General features: G+C 35.3%; 1 protein-coding gene across 2 annotated transcripts; it reads right to left on the reverse strand.

Moving 5' to 3' along the window:
• Positions 1–3,662: 3,662 nt before the first annotated feature.
• Positions 3,663–23,778, reverse strand: gpcpd1 (glycerophosphocholine phosphodiesterase 1). Of its 2 annotated transcripts, none has more exons than XM_039647979.2 (20): positions 23,463–23,778; positions 22,714–22,804; positions 21,050–21,140; positions 20,858–20,942; positions 19,111–19,186; positions 17,788–17,829; positions 17,565–17,688; positions 16,923–17,145; positions 16,616–16,778; positions 16,206–16,335; positions 15,077–15,131; positions 14,888–14,980; positions 14,660–14,737; positions 14,522–14,561; positions 13,917–13,975; positions 13,517–13,582; positions 13,290–13,426; positions 11,719–11,854; positions 11,288–11,448; positions 3,663–4,229 (listed from the first exon to the last, which is right to left on the reverse strand). In XM_039647979.2, exons 2-20 carry the CDS (start codon positions 22,763–22,765, stop codon positions 4,049–4,051), a joined length of 1,992 nt encoding a protein of 663 aa, XP_039503913.2. In that variant the 5' UTR covers positions 22,766–22,804; positions 23,463–23,778; the 3' UTR covers positions 3,663–4,048. The 2 variants fall into 2 exon arrangements, with proteins under 2 accessions (XP_039503913.2, XP_039503912.2); XM_039647978.2 differs by lacking the exon at positions 23,463–23,778 and adding an exon at positions 22,902–23,176.
• Between the last annotated feature and the right edge of the window lie 160 nt (positions 23,779–23,938).

Raw genomic sequence — 23,938 nt, forward strand, 5'->3', positions numbered from 1 at the left:
GTAATTATCGTAGCTTCACTTTTATACATTTAGGGTTATACTAACAATTTTAACTAAACATCTGAAATAATTTGTAGCCATTTTAATCCATTTACGATTTACTTCGATTAGATTAGTGGTTTAGTGTATGTGAGGATATGTATTGGTTTTGGTATGGCTTTGTAGCCACACAGCTCAAATACAATTTGCATTTATAGAGAACATGCTTCATTAAAGGGTAATAATAAGCAACAAGCTTCTTTACACTGCCACTGCAGAATATTATGACGAAAGATATAATGCTCATTCCATACAGAGCACTAGATGGCATTATAGATCAGCAGAATAGTTCAATATACCAGAGTCGAGGGCTGAAACGTTGAAAGAAGCTCGGTTGGCCTATTATTTCATTTAATTTCCGTGTATTGTTTATTTTTACATGGACAATGCGCAATTAAAAGTAATTGCACTAGACTATTAGTTTTCTTTTATCACAAAATTAAACTAATACATACAATGTCCATCTTTACTGTGAGTTTAGTATTTTATTCAACATACTAAGACATATTGGGACATAAATATGTGCTGCATAACAGGAATAAACACACAACTGTGAAAATCCAAGCTTTTAACAGTATACCTGCAAACACATAGTGTGCAAACAGAGAGAAAGAAACAGCAGCTTTATAGTATAGCGTACACTATCAAAGTTTAAATAATGGACAAAATACAACAAAAGCATCACATGCACCTTTCCTCTGTTTATATGTCAGGAAAGGGCGGTTAGTTTCCATTCCTCTGATCTCTTATTTAAAGCAATGTGTGGAAAATACTTGTAAAGTGACCAAAGAATGTCAGCCGCTCACTATTGTTTGAGACACAGCCTTTAGAGACGATAAGAGCAGCTTTGCTGGTGTTTTTCCTTTGCTGACATAACACATCAAAGACCACCTCACCTGTGGAGGATAAGAGTATTTCAACATGTACTTTTTAATTTAAATGCCACATCCAGTGCCATTACATGAAGTCAACTTACTCTAACACTTATGATATAAAAGATTAAAAGTTTTTGCATTCTTGTTGAAAACATTGTATTGACAGGTATTGCTGTTTTATACCTACTTTTTGGTGGTTCAGTGACAACGTCAAAATCCAAAATTCACCACTGGTTGCCTCTAGATTTTCTTATGGACTTTTATTAAAGTTCCCATGAAATCAAAATTGAGTTTTTTTGTCTTTTAGTATGAATATGCTAGCCTTACTGTTATCTAGCTAGTGTGCACCAAAACAATGACAAAATTTGCATTTAGAAGATATTATGTTCAAAACTTACACTCTCTCACTTCAATGATTTTGATGACATCACTCTGCACTTCAGCTTCTCATCAGATTTTCTGTCCAATCAAATGCTCTCCAGAATCTGAAGCTCCGCCCTCTGCTCTATAAATAGACGCTGCGGCTGAAATTGGTCACTTGTTCACACATTTACTATTTTCTACATGCTGAATGAATGGCACATAGTGCACTATATAGGGGATAGGGAACGATTCAGACAGAGTATATGCTTTCCATTGGGGCGAATTAAGTCTGGTTTCACGTTAGTGTCATGTGAACCGCAGCGCACACACTTCTCCGGTCCAGAGACATGATACACAGAGCGGATCACATGCATGAGTCGGCACAGACCACTAAAGGTTTCGGACCCATTTAAATTATGGAGGATGTTGGGAGGAGAAACGGTTAGAGATTAGGAGGAAACTGCGGCTTTACCGAGCTCAACGGCTCTGGATGAGCTGTGATCTGGCTGTGATATAAACTAAACGCAATTGGCTATTTAAAAAAAGGGGAGGAGCTGTCCATATGCCCCGCCCTGTCTTCCTGTATCAGTGGAAATTACATCAACACTGAGTATTACTGCGCTTTTCAAGGCACTTCATTGGGTGTAAAATAAGGCCTGTGGTAAACATAACTTGGAAGATACTTGGACGTTTTGCTCCAGAGCATAAATTAAACACCCATTTGAAATGCAAATTTTGAATTTTATTTTAATTAAAAAAATGTATGTGCAGTTTACGTTGTCCAACAAAATGTTCAAGTATCGTCAAGTTATGTTTACCCCATTTTTTAATTCATAGATAGATAATAATAAATGAGATTTTTTAAATTATATTTTGTTCACTGAGCTAGGAATTTATTTTAGAAATCAGGTCTCCTTACTTTACAGAACAAATTTCATTAAAACGGTTTCGTTTATTTTTTTAATTTATTACAAAAATAATTGTAATTTTAAGTAATTAACTATGATTATTTATGCCATTGCGTATGAATGCATTGCTGAGACAAGGCCACACTGACACTCAGCTGCACATACATCAGATATACACTCATTCCAGTATATACCCAGTTACAATGAAGAGTTCATGTGAATTGCACAGCTGAAAAAAAAGATGACATTTTCTTCTACTAAAAAGCATCAGTTTCATTTATGAATTAATCTATTATGACCAGTTTTGCCAGTTACCTGGTCCTTGAAAATTAAATAATAATTATTTTATTTATAATATTTTAAAATATACATATATTGATCATATTTAAAAAGAAATAAATAATAATAATTTTATTTTAATATTTAAAAAAAAATATATATTGATATTTTAAAAAATAAGTAATAATTACTTTATTTATAATATTTTAAAAATAAATATATTGATAATATTAAAAAAATATTTATAATCTTTTGAAAAATATATATTCATAATATAAAAAAAAAAAGTTTTTATATAGACTGACACCATAGCATGGTGATATTTGCATACTAAATTATGATTGCTCTTTATGAAATATTCACATCATAGATTTGTTGTTGGTTTTGTTGTCTTGAAAAACAATAAATTATCACATTTATCAATGCAAAGTCCATTTTCCCTGTACAGTGCACAATAAGTGTCTGCCATTTTACAGCCTTAAGTTGTAGAATACATTTTTTTCCCTATCCTCCCTCCATAGTGCACTACTCGAAACCCAAAATTCAACGTTTTACATTATTGGTGATATTGGGATCGTCCTGAACAAACAGACAGATTTCATTCATATTAAATATATTTATTCAGGCTCTCAGAGCATTGTTCTGGTCTACATTGGCATGATGATATCCACTACAACGAGTGTGGATTCATACAGCTAGTTGCCGGAGTCCAGTGTGAAATTGAACAGCAAACATGCATGATTTCCCTGCCGTGCTGTAGAGAGGAAGCAGAATGAATGCATGCTGAGACAAGAACACACTGACACTCAGCAGCGCATACATCAGACAGCTTTACAGATGCACATTCTTTCCCATATATACACAGTTACAATATAGTGTGAATCGCACAGCTGAATAAAAATAATCCATTTTGTTCTTCTGAAACCATCAGCGTTTCATTTATGAATGAATCTGTGGATGGATATAGAAGTGATAAAAATAAAAATATACATGTTCATGAGTGTCATTTTAAAGATATTGGCCCTCAGAATAAGTTGTTTTAAGAGAGACAGGCCTCACTTTTAGCTAGTAAATATTGTTGAATAATAGCTATTACATAAAATAGCTTTTCATGAAAGCTATAAAAAGCTTTTTTTGGTTCATAAAATTCTAATACTAGAGCTTTTTATGAATTTGAATTCTGTTTGTTTGTGGTTCATGAAATTCTAATACTAAATTGCATATATGTTTAATACTCATTCCGCAAATAGAGAAATCAATAAATACTTGAAGAGAAAATAAATCAGAAGGCATCATCAATGTCTTCTTATATAACAGAATATTAAGAATGATAAAACAAATATTTCCATTAAGGCAAAATATACATTCTATACACCATCTTTTGCACCCAAATATACAGCAAACACACAGCCTTAGTGGAAGCTAGCGTTGCCCTTAATAGCATTCTTTTGACATAGTTATACTCCAAAACATCTCAGACTTAAATGAATTTTGGCTTAATGACGGAGTGTATTTGTGTGTTATTTCTGGTGCATTGTGGGAAGATTACAGACATTGAGTGAAGGCAGACTGGGTGTGCGGCTCTCAAGAGGAACTGAGTCCGGAGTCCGACTCCCCGTTGTTCTCCGGGGATTTCCCTGGGCAGGGAATGGAGCTGCAGGGAATACTGTAGGAGGAGCAGGCACACGTTTGGATGACGTCCTTGAGAGCAACCTGTTCCTCTACGTTGAATATGTTTGACTGCTCGAGCTTGTCTTCACAGATTCTGTAATTAAAAACAAAGACAAATCGTTATTTTTTTAATCTATAGGTCAATCTGAGGGAGGATCGTCATCAAACAAAGAAAAAGAGCTAGAAGAAGTTTAAAGGATTAGTTCACCCAAAAATGAAAATGATCCCATAATTTACTCCCCCCTTAAGTCTTTTTTCTTTCAGTTACACTGAAAAATATCCTGGCTCTTACCAGCTCTATAATGGGAGTGAATATAAAGATCCATCCACCATGAATGTGCTCCACACGGCAATAAAGCCCTTCTGAAGCGAAACGGTTTTGGAAGAAAAATATTAATAATTATAACTTTATAAACTGTAATCACTAGCTTCCGGTAGCGTCCGTCTGTCCGTGTGTTCATGAGAGAGTAGAGTTGCGGTGTTTGGCGTAGGAGTAGTGCAAGTAGACGACTCGTGGTTCGTGGTTCAAACAAATAGAGCTGAGCAACAAACTCAAGCTCCTCCCTCATTTCTCATATTAGAGTGGTGTTTAGTTTGGCTCTATCCTCTGCACTTCCAAGTTCGTCAATACGTCATGCATCAGGTCAGAGGTCACTCTTCCACCTGAACTCGACTCGTGTACGCCTGTTACCGGAAGCCAGTGATTGTAGTTTATAAAGTTATAAATATGGATATTTTTCTTCAGAAGGCCTTTATTAACCCACTGGAGCCGTATGGATTACTTTTATGATGGATGGATGCGCTTTTTTGGGTTTGAGTGAATTAAGGGTGAACTAACACTTTAAAGGGATAGTTCACTTTGAAATGAATTTTTGATATGTTTTAGCTTACCTCAAGGGTATCAAAGATGTAGGTGTCTTTGTTTCCGCAGTGGTTTCAATTTTGATATTTTTAGGTCAAACCGTTCTTGTCTGTCAGTCATATAATGGAGGTCTATGGTCACCACCTCAAAGAGCATGCACAGAGAAGTCCAAATTAAACATGATTTAATGACTCGTAAATGTAAGTACACATTGATGGCCTAAGACACGAAATGAGCGGTTTGTGTGAGAAAACGAACAGTATTTATATTGTTTTTACCTCTTGTAACCACAGCCACGTCCAATTGATCTGAATGCACGGGCGCTTCGGTCTGCGCATGCGCCGGAAGTGATCTCTCGCTCGCGCTCGCGCGCGTGCGTGCGTGCGTGCGTGCGTGCGTGTGTGTGTGTGTGTATCACTCATTGTTTACACATTTCGGAAGTTTTACCTTCCATCAATGTGTACTTACATTTACGAGTCATTAAGTCATGTTAAATTTGGACTTCTCTGTGCATGCTCTTTGAGGTGGTGACCATAGACCTCCATTATATGACTGACAGACAAGAACGGTTTGATCTAAAAATATCAAAATTGAAAATACTGTGGAAACAAAGGCACCTACATCTTGGATGGCCTTAAGGTAAGCTAAAACATATCAAAAATTTATTTCAAAGTGAACTATCCCTTTAAAAAAAGATCGAGGTTCTGACCAACAGCAAAAAAATTTTTTTTAAATTATTAGCATGTCTACGTTTGCCACAATCATCACAACGCCATGCCTTTAGTTTCTGCTGAAGACCTTCGAGTAGACAAAATATTTATTTAGACACAAATGAAAACAAAGATGTGAGCGTTTCAAATACAGTCTGTGGAGTTGAAAATTGCAAATATGTCTTTCAAAACAATTCTGTGGAAAAAAAACCTTCAGAAAACATGGACAATTATGATATAGGACAGTGAGACATGTTAATAAACAGACTGTGATTGTTGACACATTTTCATCCATATCAAACTCAAGTCAACTAATAATTTTAATTCAAATCAGAATTGATTCAGGCCAAATGGATATACTTCTATATGTGTGTCTATATATATATATATATCTTTTCATGTTGACTTTAAATGTGGTGTTTGCTCTCACGATGGTCAAAAACATGACACAAATAAAACAACACATTCTCTTTCAGAATAAATAAAAATAACAACAATGAGCCTAAAAATCCAACAAATCCTGCTCTTGTGAAACATGTTCACATGTCATAGTCCAAAAACAAGATATTCAATTAATGTCCCATCACCAACGTAAGAAACTTTGACAACGTGATTTTCATGGAAACTGGGACAACTTCTATATTTTATAAGTGAGAGGTATATATGCGTATATTTATGTTTTCTACCACAATGTTTCTACTATCATGATGTCAGATGATATATGTGTGTTTAAGAACATTATGCATACTGGGGTGGGCCCATTTCCGTTGTCTCTTGGAAGACTTATTTGTGTTTTTCTCCCATGCCTTAATCAAGATACTCAGTCAAGCTTGTTTGAGAGCAAAAGCCATCCATCTATTCATTCATACATTCGTTCATTCTTCAATGATTAAGTCATTGAGGTCCATTCATGCACTGTGGGCTAGTACTGAAAAAAATCCACAGTAAAAATAAAACATGCACATCTGCATTGTAATTTGTGTAATATGGGTTCTGGCAAAAACTAGGTCACCCATATAAAGAGGAAGTCTCAAATCCTCTGAGTCTGAATGATATAACAGGCAGCTGAACCTTAACCCAGGGCTAATTAATTTAAATAAAAGCCACTTAAATTCCTAACTCTAGAGTTTTACTGCTTTACATCATTGCTGTAAAACACTACGGTTTCTCTTGGTGCTAGTCTGTAAGCATGATCCGTCAGGCAGCAGCCAATTGCCAATAACACAAACACAACCGGGAAACGGAAGACATTACTGGTATCAGAGGAAGTTGAAGCATTGGGATTTGGCACCAAGCATTCATGTATTCTGAAAAAAAGAGGCAAATGACCATAAAATGATGTGAGAAATATTCAAAAAAGGAAAGGAAAGATATGGAAAGAGTCAAAACTGCATATAAATATCTGGTTATAGCTTTTAAATCATGCTAAATTAAGTGTTTTGAATATGCAGAAAGTTTTCTGTGTTTGGTTTGTGGGTTTAGGGGTAATAAAATAAAACCAGTGTGTTTGTGTGTGTATAATATTAAGCATGCACCGATATGAACATTTTGGCCGATACCGATAACCGATAATTCTTTATTTTTGAAAGCCGAAAACCGATATATCAGCTGATAAATGTAAATCCAAATTTGTGTGTAATTTTTGAGAGCTTGATTACAAAAACAAAAGCCTCATCAGTAAAAGCCACGTCCCAAACACATAATTATGATGTTCTTATAATAATATAAAGTATCCAATATGACAGACTGAACCATATTTTACTTTTTTGAAGTGATTCCAATCATATTTCAAGCAATTCAAAAGCATAATGATGAACATCTGAAGAGTCTCAGATGAAGGAGATAATACACTATTTATCGGCTTTAATATATCAGACAAATTCTCTATTGGGCCAATAATGATAATGTTAAAAATAAACCGATATCGGCCGATATCGATATGGTGGCCGATATATCGTGCATCACTATATACATGTGTGTGTGTGTCTAAACTAGAGCCAGACCGATATATCGGTAGGCCGATATTATCGGCCGATATTAGGCCTTTTCCAAACTATCGGTATCGGCAGTTATAATGGCCGATAAATGAATATTTCAAAAATAAAAACGTACGAAACACGCTTGAACCATGCCATGAGTGTTGGAGTTGTATAGTTTGTCCACCAGAGGGCACTCTACACCGTCCCTGTTGGCAACACTCGTTGAGTTGGTCACGAGACATACATTGCTTGAATAACAATTAAAAGAACATCCCCATCAGTTCTCTTAATTCAAATAAGCATGACAGAATTTGTGACTATTATGTCCAGTTTTGCTGCTGTTAAATAAGCCGAGAGTGAAGCTAAATTAGTTAGTAATAATTACGTTACGTTGTTACAGTGTAGTTGACTGACTGTCCTTTTAACTTTTGACAATGTGACTGAAGTATTTCTTTAATAGCGTGTGACAGTTATAACAATGAGGCGTATCATCTCTCCTTGGCCTGTTATCTTGAAAATGTATGTTTTACAATTTGCAGTATGACGTCATCCATTGCTAAATTATGGCTCATCATAGACTAGCCAACCATAAAGCTAGCTAATGCCACTATCATCAGTCTGTTCTGTTGTGACAATAAAAGAAAAGTTTCTTTTTAAAACGCATGATCATATTATTTTAGTTAAAACTCATAAATAACTACAAATAACTAATGTTAGGGAAATCTGTTAATGTTTTGTTGCGCGTTTCGCAAAAAATAAAAAATATCGGCCGATATATCGACAAAAATATTTTTATCGGTATCGGCCTTCAAAATTGTTGTGCACATAACAAAAAATATTAAATGTAATAAAAAATGAACACTAAATAAATTACACTAAATAAACTAAAACTAAAGAAAATCATACAGGTTATGAATGAACAGAGGGAAGTACACAAAAAGAGAATTTCGATTTTTGGGTGAACTATAAAAAAACAAAAATCAAACAAGGATTCAGTTTCTCTGAGCAGCTCTTTAGGGGTTTTACTGCAGTGGAGAATGAACAAAAATACAGAACAAATATCAGCTGAACTGTCAGAAACTGCAAAAAAACGGCAAGCACAGCATGTTATGTAAAACCTCAACATCTGTAATTGTTCGGTGGAAGTGCGTCCTGTAAAACCTAGCTATTTATGAAGAATACATTTTGAAACTACATTTTTTATTGTGTGTGTGTGTGTATATAGATACATCATCATAGTATATAGATACAGTGGTGTGAATAAGTGTTGGCACCCATGCTAAAGTTGCCTAAAAAGAGGAATAAAAAATCATCTTTTGGATATTGATCTTAATGCCTTAATTAGAAAAATGAGGAAAACTCCAACCTTTAAGGACACAAATTTTCTTTGTGAATGAATAATGTATCATAAATAAATAAATGTTTTCCCTTAAAATACAGGGTGCATAAGTCAGGACACCCCTATGTTAAATTTCCATAGAGTCAGGCAGATTTTTATTTTTAAAAGCCAGTTATTTCATGGATCCAGGATAATATGCATCCTGATAAAGTTCCCTTGGCCTTTGGAATTAAAATATCCCCACATCATCACACACCTTCCACCACACCTAGAGATTGGCATGGGGTACTTTCCATAAGATCATCTTTCAATGCAAATCATTATCAAACCAGCAATTAGGCTAACTGAAGTAAAACCATGCCAATCTCTAGGTGTGGTGGAAGGTGTGTTTTTAGGCAACTTTAGCATGGGTGCCAACACTTATTCACACCACTGTATATCATCATTGATTAGTTTATTAGTTTAACCTTTACCCAGAATAAAACATGCACTTAGACATGTGCTGACACGCCTGAACTATCAGGAATCAGCCATAAACCACTGTCATTTCCATAGATATTCATACAAGCTGACATGGGCATTAATGGTGTTGAAAGAGTAAACATGGAACGAAATTTACAATGACAACATCACCTCTTGTTGGCTGATGCATTATTCATCTAGTTGATGATTACTCTTTCAACAATGTCTCCACATTGTAGTATTATACACGACAAGATTCCCTTTACAAGCCATTTGCCTGTCCATTCCTAACCAGATGTGGCATTAATCAGTCAAAAATCAGAAGATTGTGTGGGCGGAGTCTTTTTGCAAGGCACTCCACGTGCACTGACATGGACAAGAACATAATAAATATTACAGCATAGGCTATAATCACCAATATTACTGCTAGTTAGGACACAAACTCTGATTTACCACTTGTTGCAGCACGTCTGTTTAGGTCATAGTGCTGTAAATGTTCACCAAAAATAGAGCTTCGCGTCAGCGAAACTACATCATCACTGCAGCTGCAGACGTGCGAGAGTATTCACACTGAAAGCATTTGTACAGCCTCACATCAGTGGCACCAAGGCTACTGTACATATAAGTGAGCATTTCTTTACTAAGACAACCAGCCTATAATTATGTTTTTAGAAGTTGGTCATTTATAAACTTTCGTTTCAGTCACACTTCGATGTGTTTACAAGCAAACTGCGGATTAAAAAACCCCTGCACACTCGGGTTTGATGGGGTAGTGCTAGCCTATACACCTGTCTATCTATTACATAAACTAAAAGAAAGTTTATACATCATTACTGACTATTACTGTACTTCATTTTATTTTTTATTCTAAATTGTTTTAATTATTTACTGTATTTTATTTTTATTATTATGATTTTTTTTTATTCTAAACTGTTTTAATTATTCTGATTTCTTTTGATTATTTTAATTTCTTCCATGTAAAGCACTTTGAATTGCCACTGTGTATGAAATGTGCTTTATAAATAAACTTGCCTTGCCTATATATTCTGGCTAGTTTACTTTAGTTTTTGTAATACACCATACTTTCACCCAAACCAAATAATTAGAAACGTTTAAATTTTCTTTTCTGACATAGCTTACTCCAGTTCTTGTTAAAGCAGCACTATGCAGCTTTTTTACCTTACCTTTTTACCTTACGAAGTTATATGACTATTTTCAGGCCTTGAGTGCAAAGACATCTCTGCGTAAGTGCTATTTACAACAGTACAAGTACTCCACAGCGACTCTAGGGGTTGTGTGAATCCTAAGTGTGAATCCTGCATAGTGTGGCTTTAAAATATACTAGACATGTTTATTTTGGGCATTTTGGGCACTTTTTGTGTGAATTCATATTTATTTTATCCATTAAAAGTGTGCTTTCCCTTTAATTGAGCTTGAGTAGTGGAGCAAAAACAGACTCTGCACAGAAAACCCCCACTTCACTGCAGCTCATGTAACGCTCCTGCTTCCGGTGTGAATGCATTCATTGGTTAACATGCACGCCAAAAAATACGCGCTGCTCATGCTTGCGGTGTGAAATGGCCGTTAGAATTAAACAGGCAGCTATTGCTACTGTACCTTTATGACTTTTATTTGTAAATCACATCTGATTTGCTTTTCACATGTGAATGAGTACCAATATAATCAATATGACATGCCACATATTTGGACCGGAGAGGGAAAAATGTTTCTGCAAGTAAACATAGTTCATCGATATGCTCAGATTACAACGTAAGGAACCAAAGACGAATCATAGCCCACCTGTCATATATGAGGCCATCAATTCCCTGGTCCCTCAACTTCATCCTGTTATCATGGTCGTTGTTATAGTCGCCCCAGCAGAAGACCACGAGTCCTTTGGAATGAGCCTCTCTGATGAACTCCGTGTTCCTCAAGAGCTCGTCAGCATGGGCGCTGATTCCCTGTGAGCACATACAAAAGCTATTTCAGCGAGTTGTTTAGTCTTTGTGATGAAATTTGACATGGCACCAATTTAGAGAAAACAAAAAGCCACATTTCTCTAGGAGTTTAAACAAAACTCACAGAAGTGGAAAAACATGATTAAATCTTTTTCACTTCAAAGTTCAATGCATTTGGATTATCCTGCCAAACTGGGCATGCTGTTTCATAACTATGTTCTGAAGTATCAACAGCTGTGCTATTGCACCATCTGGCTATGTGCGTTCTCTCACCAGTATGTTCTCGCTCTGGGCAAAGCTCATGGCGATCTTAGTGCTCTGACAGCGGATGTCCATGAGTTCAGGGTAGAGGTCCGTCACTCCTTGGGTCAGAAACAGGATGGGGTATTTGTTCTGCTTTTTCCTCACCCTGATGAAGAGAACAGAAATGATTGCAACTTAAACACAACATGTAATCAGGATTGACTATTTACTTTCTTAATAAATGTCCTGGAACTTATTGTGCACATACATTTTAAACAAGAAATACATTGTTGGTTTATTTTGTGTTTAAATTGGCTGCCTTACAGTCTTAAAAATCAAGTTTCTTGATTGGTTTCCATAATTTCTATTCTATTCTAATTCTATATTATAATAATAATAATATGTTTTATTTATAACGCACTTTTCATCGAAAGATCTCAAAGTGCTACAGGTTAAAAACAATAAAAGATAAGCAGTTCTTTAAAAAAGAATGACATCTAAAGGGTACCAAAGGCTTTGCTAAAAAGGAATGTCTTCAGGCCTTTTTTAAAACATTCAGTGGATTGAGGTTCCATATATGGTTCCATAACATCCATGGAACCTTTTAAATTGCACAAGAGTATTACATTTTTACTGAATTATTAAATTCCTCTCATCATAAAAAGTATTTCACACTATTGGCAGGAACTGCGGGGAAAAAAATGTATATTAGTGAACTGGAAATCGATTCATTTTCCATCAAGAAAACAATGGATCAATGAACTCATTTGTCATTTCATATTGCACCCCTGAGGAAATTCTTTTCAATGTTAGGAAATCACTGGAAAATCATTTGGAAAAATTTGGGGATCTTTTTTGGAGCAGTTATCTTCTCTTATTGCAAATTAATTGCAATCACATTCCTTACATTTTAGATTTTAGATGATTAGTACAGCGAAATAAGTGAGGTCTGAATTGTGTGTTTTTTTTCCTTTGGGGGGGTTGTTATGTAGTCTGATTTTGTAAAAGAAAAATGTCAATTGATATGTTATGTGTATATGTTTTGTTTCATGTATCATAACTGAAAATAAAAATATATATAAAAAAAACGAGTATTAAATTTTTGTCTTTAAACTAAGAAAAAAATGGTTCTTTTAAGAAAAGTTCACTGAAAGGTTCTTTGGAGAGAAAAAAATCCTTTTGGAACCTTTAATTCTATTAAAGTATTAAAAATGGTGAAACTTTACAATAACGTTTAATTTGTTATTTTTAGACAACTACATTAGTTAACATGAACTAACAATGAATAATACTTCTAATCTTATTTCATTTTAATCTCAGCATTTACTAAAAATAAATTGAGATCAACCACGGAATCTGGTACCATTAGTTAATGCAGTGTGAACTAACATGAATATGAACATTTTTATTAACTAACATTAAAAAAGGTTGATAAATGCGGTAAAAATATATTTCTCCTTGTTAGTTTATATTTATCAATGCATTAACTAACGTTAACAAATGTAACTGTAAATGTTTCCGTAAAAATAATCAGCAATCAAAATAATCATTCCTAATCAGTGGATCATCATCAAAATATGCATGTGAACAAGGCCACTTACATTGTGCAAACATCAGGATCAAAACATGAGAAGACAATCCTCCTTTTGCCGGCGTTCTCCAGCACGCATGTGAGAATGATGTCCAAGAACTGATTCATGTTGAAGTAGGAGGAGAGTTTTGCATCCCAGGAGCCATCCTGTTTGGAGGAACAGATATGATGAGGGTGTTTTCTTTCTCCGTTAACACAGAGATCAAACCATCACACATCGCTTGAGGCGACACAAACCTTAAACTGAGAGATCCACTTCAGCTCAATGTTGAATCCCACATGTTCTGGAACAGAATGGAATATCTGGAACATGATGTCAAATGAGAAGAGAAGTTAACCAAGCAGTACGGGCGAGCGATATAAACAAACATTTATCACAATGTTCTCAAATCTTTTGGTCAGTAGCAAAAAAAGTTGCTAAATAAATAGATAAATATATATATATATAAAATAAATAATGGAGGTAATTTAATTTCATATTTATATTTTTTTAAATAATTGAGGTTAATATATATATATATATATATATATATATATATATATATATAGTTTTTGTTTGGAGCAACTTTTTTATTACTGACCCTCATTTGCAATAAAAACACACATTTACATAAGAGAAAAGATCAAGCTGTCACACCTGTGAAAGGGAAGGGAAAGGCTGGTGCTCATATATATACTCCTCTTCATCTTGTAAGTCTAGACAAAAGAACAACAAAAAAAAAACTATAATTTGTATCTATTCAACAGTTAATTGTTTATTTAGTTCCATACAGCTAAACAGAGGCCTGTGTTTGGCAAAGTATTTTTAAAGCTATTAGCATTAAAAAAAAATATTAAAAATAAAACACTGATTTACAGCAAACTAAGTATTTAAACTTTTTTCTTAAAGTACAATACTGTGTGCTTATTAATGAACTATTCTATATATTGCAAATGACGCAATAAATCAGCCAATTTTTTTTTTTTTAATAATTATCAGAAAACATTTCTCTTTTATGGGCTACCACATCATATATGAACTAATGAGAAGTGAAATAGGGATACAACATTGTTTAACAATCAAGTTCATGATAGATTTGGCTTGAAAGACTCATATATAATCGCTAAAAGTCTTTCACTATCGAGATTTTGAATTAGATTTTTACTTCTTGTCCCTGACTGTTATATAATGATCATTTATCGTTACATATGATAACTGATCATATTGCACTTTTGTGACATGAATTAATGGGGGAATTGTACCTTTGTCGTCATTAACAGCCATGTCAGTTGTATGGGCCACCTGAGAAAGACAAACACATTCATACTCATCAATATCAGCATGGAGATAATTGAATTTCATTGTTCAAACAAGGTAAAAGAATCTGAAATAAGTCTTACTTTTAAAAGCTGAAGTTGATCAAACGTAAGATCCTTGACGGGAACTTCGAACAACAACAATGAATTCTTGTCATTTTTCTATAAAAGGACACAAAAATGTAAAAAGATGAGGAAGAGATCTTTCTTTCTTACGTTTAGCAATTTAAATGAGTGTTTATGACTGTTAATGTCTGAATTAAAGTCTTCAGTCAGACTCACTCCACCAAGAGAGTCAAATGCCATTGTTACCTTTTTAGTAGAAATACAGCAGGTGAGGTCGTGGTACACGATAGGAACTAAATCTTTAGACAGATGAACATCAAACTCTACATAAGCTGCTCCCTGTGATGAAAACAAAACAGATATGCATTAGCCTTTCATATTATTTAACAAAACTTTATGCATTTTGGTACCGTTGCAGTCTTTATTTACACTCACATGGTTGGCTGCACTTAGAAATGAGACAATTGTGTTTTCTCTGATCTTGTGATGCCTGAAATACAAGAGCAACATATTTCTCACTGTTAAACGTGTACTTTTTCATGGTTTGTTTATGCAGCAAAGTCAGGTGTGCTTATGGTTTATGGCCTACACATAAGGACAAACACTAAATCCAAGCGGACAGGCTTAAAGGGTTAGTTCACCCAAAAATGAAAATTAAGTCATTAATTACTCACCCCCATGCTGTACCAACCCCGTAAGACCTTCGTTCATCTTCGGAACACAAATAAAGATATTTTTGATTGAATCTGAGAGCTGGATCACTCTTCCATAGACAGCCTGAGGGACTGCCTCTTGACGGCCCAGAAAGTCATTAAAAGAAAAGGTTTAAATATTCCATGTGCCTACAGTGGCTCAACTATAACTTTATCAAGCGACGAGACTACTTTTTGTGCGAAAAAAAAAACGTAAATAACGACTTTATTCGACTTTCCATTACTTCCTTATGGGCGCATGCGCGAGAACTGAGACGAGACCGTTCTTCTTCGACTAATTTTTGTTACCGGCTGCTCACCGCTTAGGAGTTTTACCGCCCCCTACCGTATAAGATGACGTACTGATATAGCCGGAGGCGCAAAACGTTCTGTTTACAAGCAGTACGTCATCTTATACGGTAGGGGGCGGTAAAACTCCTAAGCGGTGAGCAGCCGGTAACAAAAATTAGTCGAAGAAGAACGATCTCTTCTCAGTTCTCGCTCATGCGCCCATAAGGAAGTAATGGAAAGTCGAATAAAGTCGTTATTTACGTTTTTTTTTTCGCACAAAAAGTAGTCTCGTCGCTTGATAAAGTTATAGTTGAGCCACTGTAGGCACATGGAATATTTAAACCTTTTCTTTTAATGACTTTCTGGGCCGTCAAGAGGCAGTCCCTCAGGCTGTCTATGGAAGAGTGATCCAGCCCTCAGATTCAATCAAAAATATCTTTATTTGTGTTCCGAAGATGAACGAAGGTCTTACGGGGTTGGTACAGCATGGGGGTGAGTAATTAATGACTTAATTTTCATTTTTGGGTGAACTAACCCTTTAAGGACTCTAGTAGCACAACAAGCACACTTTTGCTACTCACTTGGCAGCATGTGTGCTCCCCGCTCCTCTGTGTCCAACATGCAAAGCGCTCCTTTTCTTCCAGTATTTTGCAAAAGACTGACTCATGTCACAATGAAAGCCTTGGATGGGACGCGTCACCAGGTAATCCACTGAAATTGCATCAAGAACAAAAGCATTTACTTTACTTAATGTATTCACTTCAGTAAAGTCAACACTTCATGTTTGGTAAGCATATCAATAAATGACTGGTATATAAAAACATTATCTAGCTACTAAGCAACAATTCAAGCAAGGTGGATCTTGCCAACATGACTATATTTACTGTCTGTGAAATGTTTACATAGGCAACAGGAATGCACATTAGTTTTATGGTGTAAAACAAATGATACCAGACAAAATAACACCATAGCAATGTGGATTAGATTATACCTCTGACTTTTCCAATAGTCTGTCTGCCGTTTCGGCTCATGATGGGCAGGGTAACCACACCCAAATCTTTGCCGCTCTCCACAAAAGAGGACGACAAGAGGCATGCGGTGCCAACGTAGCCTGGATGGGAATCGCCCTGAACCACAGCCTCACTCATGTCCTCCTAAACCACAAACACAGGACAGAATAGTCATAATTCACTAAGAGGATCCATGCAGATCAATTAACAAAGCATTACAATGCTTTCTGATATAGTTGTGGTCATAACCTTTATATGAAGCAACACCAAAGACCATCGTTCACACACCTCAAAAAACTCAAAGGTGAGCTCTAGGTTGTCGGGGTCCATGGTGTGAATACTGTATTCTGTCCACTTGGAGGGTACCAGGGAGTATCCACATTCTGGCTGGGAATGACGTGACTTGCATTCGACGTCACTGATCATAATGGTCTCCAGTGTGGTGATCATCTCATGCCATGTTGAAGGACTTTCATCTTCTTCCTCAATACCTTCCACCATCAGCTTCAATCTATAACAGCCATTCATTTGGATAAATTATACTTTAGCATGTTCTTGAAAAGTGAAATCATGCATGAAAAAGATTGTTGTTCTAGAAGAAATTATACTGTTTGAATTGTAAAATTAAGCTCTACTACATGCTTGCAATATTGTGCATCCCTACATTAATTATCTGATATATTAAAAAAAGCAATGCAAAATTGGTTCAGACTGAACGGATTTCCAGAAATTAGATTTGAATAGAATTTCAAACCACATTTGAATGTATGTGATTTGTAAAAATAAACGTTCACAAATGCTACGTAAATAGGATCGGAGTCCAATCGGATGTGCACAAAAATCTGATTTGAACTGACAGTCTGAACAAATCTTAAAATGCTCCTGAGCTCATTTGTAGACATTTGTAATGTCTTTTGCGAATGATGTTACCTGAAGCGTGAGTTCTTAAATTTATTCTTAGTAATAGAAACTGGAGGTTTCACGGAGTAATGAAGCCTGAGACGAATTTCTGTTTGGCACGTCAACCAGCCAGAGTCCACACACTCAACACCATCTGCACATGAAACAAATGAGTTAAAACAAGATATAAATATTTGGTTTGAATTTGAGGTTTTGAGGCTTGTGTTTAAGTCATTTCAATTGTCAAACTTACTATGGACTCCAAAGTGTCCATCGTCAATCACGAGCTCTGGTTCTGCGAGTCAAGAACAAAAATTAATATAGGAGGTCAAACACTCATACTACAAAAGACAGTCACCAGTACAGAGTAAACAGACACCAACACACTTTCTAGTGCTGACATGAGACATTAACTTCCTGGTTTAATTCTTAAACAATCAAAATGTAAAGATAAAAATAAGTCTTTAGTTTGCTCTGTACTAGATGGAGCTCTACACACGTTTAGCCTTTATTCTATACAAGCAAAACTGGGTATGTTAGCATTTAAGAAGAACACTAGAGATTATTAACTGGTTAATCTTAATTAAATAATTTAAAGAGTTTAATAATAATAATAATAATAAAAAAATCATAATTTAACATAAGTATTACCATGCAAGCAAATTGTTTTTGTGGCAACACAAGGGCAAAGAAAAGCTGACATCTGGAGCAAACAGTTACATGATTAAAATTATAGGTAAAAATAAAATAAAAATAGTATAGATGCCCTTAAAATGCATTGTTTTGAATAGTTTGTTAAATGCACGTGTTAAATGTGTGTTGTGCACACAAATAAAGGAACGCTAAATGTGTGCATGTATGAACATTTTTTTTTTAAATAATTTTAAGTGTATGAACTAACTCAAAATTATTAATGCAATTGCTTAAACTTTTTTTCAATGAATAAAAACCTAAAATGTAAAGTGGCTAGATTAGGTGCACGCAACAAAAGCAAAAAAAAAAAAAAACAACAAAACAAAACAGCTTTGCTCTGTTTGTCTAAGACGGGTAATAGCCCACTATTATGGTTGCTAATAATTGATCCATTAGGTTCCCTTAAGTGGCTTTTATTGACATTACATCTGTCCATAACAAATAACACTGAAATCAACATTAAAGACAACATGAAATAAAAAAAACATTATTTTCTTTAGAACATGCATGATACATGCACAATAAGACCACCCAGCTGCACTATCGGGTCTATAGTTAACCTAGACGGTGAAATGGCGGCTATTGCGTGCTGGGCAGGGTATTAGAGGGTTATTTACTTTCTAAATAAATGTCGCTGGTTTTATTGTGCATGATTCATTAATGCAGGCAGGGAAAAATTACTTTAACTTTAAGTTCCAGTAATGTTCTGAGAGATACAATACATCATATTACAAATGTGTTGGGAATATTTCTTGTTGTCTTTAAAAAGTTGAAGTCAACATGTATTGATAATGTCCGGGGACAAACTGATCAGAATGTGGTAAGCATGAAGGATGGAGGCTAGGGTTTCATTAGACACGTGCACTATTCTGGGATCAGATACCTGAGGGACTCAATGAGCGTGGCATCTGATGGGTCTCCCATCTATTGACTATGACTTGACATGGATCACCATCGTTCTGTAATTCCAAATGGGGGTTAAGATTATGGACAGATTTTGGAAAAACAAAGCCCACTTTGGCCATTCAAACCAAAGTTTCACTCCTGAAAAAAGAACATGAGGCATATTCACCACTTTCTTGCCAGCCAGCCAGTTGGTTGACATCTGAAAAGTGGACCAATTAGTCAAAAGAAACAAATTGGCATTTTTCAGTGTTTAACTAGAGATCTCCAGGTTATTTATATGTTAAAACGTGCCTTGAAAATCCCTGTACTTATCATTTAGCTTAAAATGTTATTTAATAAGATTAGTTTTCCTTTAATAGTTTGCAGATACACTTAACTATGAGAAAATGGTTCTAAATTCTTGTTAATTCTGCTTCTAAATTTTTTAATAATATTTCTGGCAGTGAGATAGTTGATGTGTAAATATTATGTATGAGAGACATGTTAGGAGGAGCTCGCAGGAAACGTGCAGCCCCTGTTCCAGAAACTTCTCCAGGAAAAAACTAAACTACCAAGAACTGAGTCAAGGTCAGCTAAAAGAGATTAACAGCTGTGATGAGAAAAACCTGGAAACCCCACACACACATGCAGAAGAATTTCAAACTCTTAAAACGATGTAAACTCTTAAAGGAGTAGTTCACTTTTAAAAACACTTTTGCTTATAATTTACTCACCCCCATGTCAGCCAAGATATCCATGTCTTTCTTTCTTCAGTCGAAAAGAAATTAAGGTTTTTGATGAAAACATTCCAGGATTTTTCTCCATATAATGGGAACCAAACGGTTCAAGGTCCAAAAGACAGGTTCAGTGCAAACAGCAAACTGTTCAAATGGCTTTTAACAATTTCAGATGATGAATAAGGGTCTTATCAAGTGAAACGATCGCTCATTTTAAAAAGAAAAATTATAATAAAGTTTAAGTTTTATAAGCTTCAATGGTCACCTTGCTCTGTTGTGTGACTCTCCTGTTCGAACACGTTCATCAAAATGAACAAATCTTTTCCCGAGTCAATTCGTTCGTTGAATGAACCAAATGACTCAAAAAATGATTAATTCCTTTTGATGAACGAGTTCAAACAGGAGAGTCACACAGAACAGAGCAAGGTGACCATTTGAGCTTATAAAACTTAAAACTTTTTTTTTTAAATGAGCGATCGTTTCGCTTGATGAGACCCTTATTCATCATCTGGAATCGTTAACAGCCCTTTGAAAAGTTGCACTGAAACTCTCATTTGGACCTTGAACCGTTTGGTCCCCATTGAAGTCCATTATATGGAGAAAAATCCTGTAATGTTTTCATCAAAAACCTTAATTTCTTTTCGACTGAAGAAAGAATGACATGGACATCTTGGCTGACATGGGTGCGAGTAAATTATCAGCAAAACTTTTTTTTTAAGTGAACTATTGCTTTAAAGTACCCTAAGAATAAAAGAAAGCCCTTATTCCACATGCGTAAAAACTCTCTAAAGAGAATGTGCAGTCATACATGCATAATAAAACAGTTTTAAATATCATATTATGATGAGTCTTCAAGAAAGATAAAAAAAGATGTTATAAACAACATCTATAAATACATAAAACTGAGACTGCTCTTTAAAGGTTGTTGGGAAATCAATTCACCATTGGGCCTTTAAAGATTACTTATGCCTTATATCATGTTTGTTTACTGGAAAAAGAAGATCTCACCTTAGATTCAAAAAAGAATCCCTTGAAATAGCGATATTTGGTTTCACGCCCTCTAGGAACCTGAATGGTAGCTCTCCACAGGGTGCTGGCGGGAGACGAGACAAGCAAGCCAAACACAGAACATAAATATGTGTGTCAAGGGTAACCGTGATTGTGCTGAAAGGCAAACATAAGATAGCTTTGCACATGTACCCATCCTCCTCCGCTGGCTGTAGAGTCACGGCTTTTTGATGAAACCAGCTGCCCAGTGTTTCACAACTGCCAACCACTGCTATCACCTCACCTGACAAAATAAAAAGACAAAATACTTTATTAGTTCTCTCTTGTGTGGTAAGCGAAGGAATGTGTCTCGAGGCGATATAACGGTATTTTTGAAATGCCCTTAAGCGCGTCACGAGAGCCAGCGTTAAACTAGCTCATGTCTCAAAGCACATAACATTACAATAATAATGAACGTACATAACCTGTAACACCTGACTGCTGCAGATTCTTTTCAGCACTTATATTGTTGCCATTGAAACACATGTATTTCGAGTCACGAACCGCTCAGATATAACGTCTCAGCTTTCAAGACAATTACGCTAGTTATGGCGTGAACGCAGCATAAACTCGTTTTTTTGGTTCAGGAGGAACAGTAAAAGGCAGCTGTTGTTTGTTTGTGGTGCTCTGTGACTTATTTTATCTCTCTATAGCTTGAAATGCACTAATGACGTGTGATGTCTGTGTGAGCAGGTGTGCGGGGGTATGAAAATACAATGTTGACAGGCATGTGAATATTTTATGGTCCTATGCCTTCCATAGAAAATATATAAGAAGAGAAGAGACTTTCAAACACTTAATCAAGCAAAGACAATAAATAAATACAAATACATGTGGGTGTGGTCAATATTAACTTAATAACAACACACTATTATACCAAATGATTACATTATGTTCTAATGTAAATGAAGTAAAAATATTACTAATCTATCTCAAAGTTAAGACTACTTAATATTAACTAAACATTACTTTATTATTCTCGCATATAATTACATTTTAATTGGTAATGCTTAATAAATACTTTATAATAATATTTTATTTAAAAAAAAACATGGGCAGCTTGTACTTCTCATTTGCAAGTCATTTTGCATAAATGAAAATGAACACAGTAATCATGTAATAATGTCAATGGTAATAATGAAATATATAATATTATACATTTCATTATTACCATTGACATTATTACATGATTTAATGCTTTAAAGTTAGAACCATAAAACACTGTAAAACTGGTTGGATTAAAATCTTAAGTAAGAGACTATGTACTGTACAATGGTCTACGCACAAGGGATAGCATGTCTTCCTTTGTGTAAATACTTGTGTCATGAAGTTCAAACTCAAAGATCTATGATTAAAGCATCATGTTGTAACTTATGTTTGCCATTAATCAGCAAAACAAAACATTATCTCATTTGCTTAAGACAGGATATTAGACTCGTGTTCAGCAATTGAACAAACTCCAAACGATTCCAAAGTCAAACGTACAGATTTTTAATTAGACCACATTGATTATTTCTATTTATATTTTTTTTAGAGATTACAGTGCAGCTTTAACTTGTCATATCATGTAAGTTGGCAAAGGGAAACCTTATTCCACAGTTGAACTTCTGATTGACAATATAATTATTGTTACTTTTACTTTTTATTAAAAGTTGTGATAAAACTTTATTGTACAGTGTCCTTGTTGCACGTAGTTACTACAGTAATTACTATAAATTGAGCATAACTACATGAAAGTAACTGTAACAGACACCTTAAAATAACGTTTAATCAAAGTTGTACACTGTTATACTCTTTCATTGAATTATTTCTCTTACCTAGTCGTGTTGTGGTCCCTCTCACAGTCAGAGTCACACTAGTGCTGTCCATGACTGACACACAGGCAGACGGAGATGAGAATGAAGAGACCTAAAACACAAAAAGAAACACGTTTCCCAATGAAAAAAAATCTAAATCTAAGCCACTTTAACAGCAGTTGATCTGGATTTCCTCTGTGTTGTAATACCTGCAGTGCACAATCTGCTCCTGGTTCGTTAAGATCCCATTACATTATACATGTATTTGAATCAATCAATAGATTCAATCTCGCCTTAAACGTCAACGGAAATATAGATACCGGCCCCTAATCACAATATTAGAACATTTTCAGATTCTTGAATGTAAAAAAAGGTCTTAAGAGAGTTGAACAACGGGTGTAAACCTTTACAGTCTATGCGGTGTAAACACATGCGATGAAACTCGACTGCTTGCTTTAGTAGCTTACGTTAGAGGAAGCAAAAACACACGGTCTGAACCGGCTGCAACCGGTTACTGTCAGCGACAACAACACCCGGCATCCGAGGGTGTTGCTCAAACACTGTAAGCTGCTTAACGTTAACGTTACATACAGACAACATTGTTACGTTCTAACCACGTGCCTAAAATGCTATCTACATAGGGAGCCCATTGATGTTTTGAGACGCTCACTGTTTACGTGAAAACGTGTGAAAGTATTGCGTAAAACGAAATGTATAGCGTGCATTCAGTGTAATTATAAAATAATTCAAAACATAGTAAAGTAAGTTACCTGAGTTTAAAGATACAAATCCATCATTGTGTACGGCTGAACCGCGCTGACGTGCCCATGTTATGTTTGACGTTACACGCACGCGGATGATCTGAAAGCCCGGGTTATGCGACACTGTTGACTGTAGACAATTTCTTAAAATAACTTTATCGAGGTGTCAGGGTTAAAACTATCACGTCTCTCAATTATGTGTACTTGTTCAAACAAAACAAAAAAAGATTTACAGGTTAAAATAACGTTGAGAAAGTGACTTTGTTATAGGAAATACAAATGAGGGAGGGCTCGCTTGTTTGACATGGACAACTTAACCCCTCCTCTTTGCGTTTTATGAACGCATATGATTGGTGGAAGAAGTGACTGACGTGTGATAGGCGAGTCTAACTCAATGACCCTTGTTGGGTGGAGGAGTTCATCTACACAAGCTGATATGTTGACGATGCAGTATACCGTAAATTGATAAATATACTGTTTTTTAC

This window comes from Pimephales promelas, chromosome 13 (assembly GCF_988280905.1).
Source record: "Pimephales promelas chromosome 13, fPimPro1.hap1.1, whole genome shotgun sequence".
Taxonomy (NCBI): domain Eukaryota; kingdom Metazoa; phylum Chordata; class Actinopteri; order Cypriniformes; family Leuciscidae; genus Pimephales; species Pimephales promelas.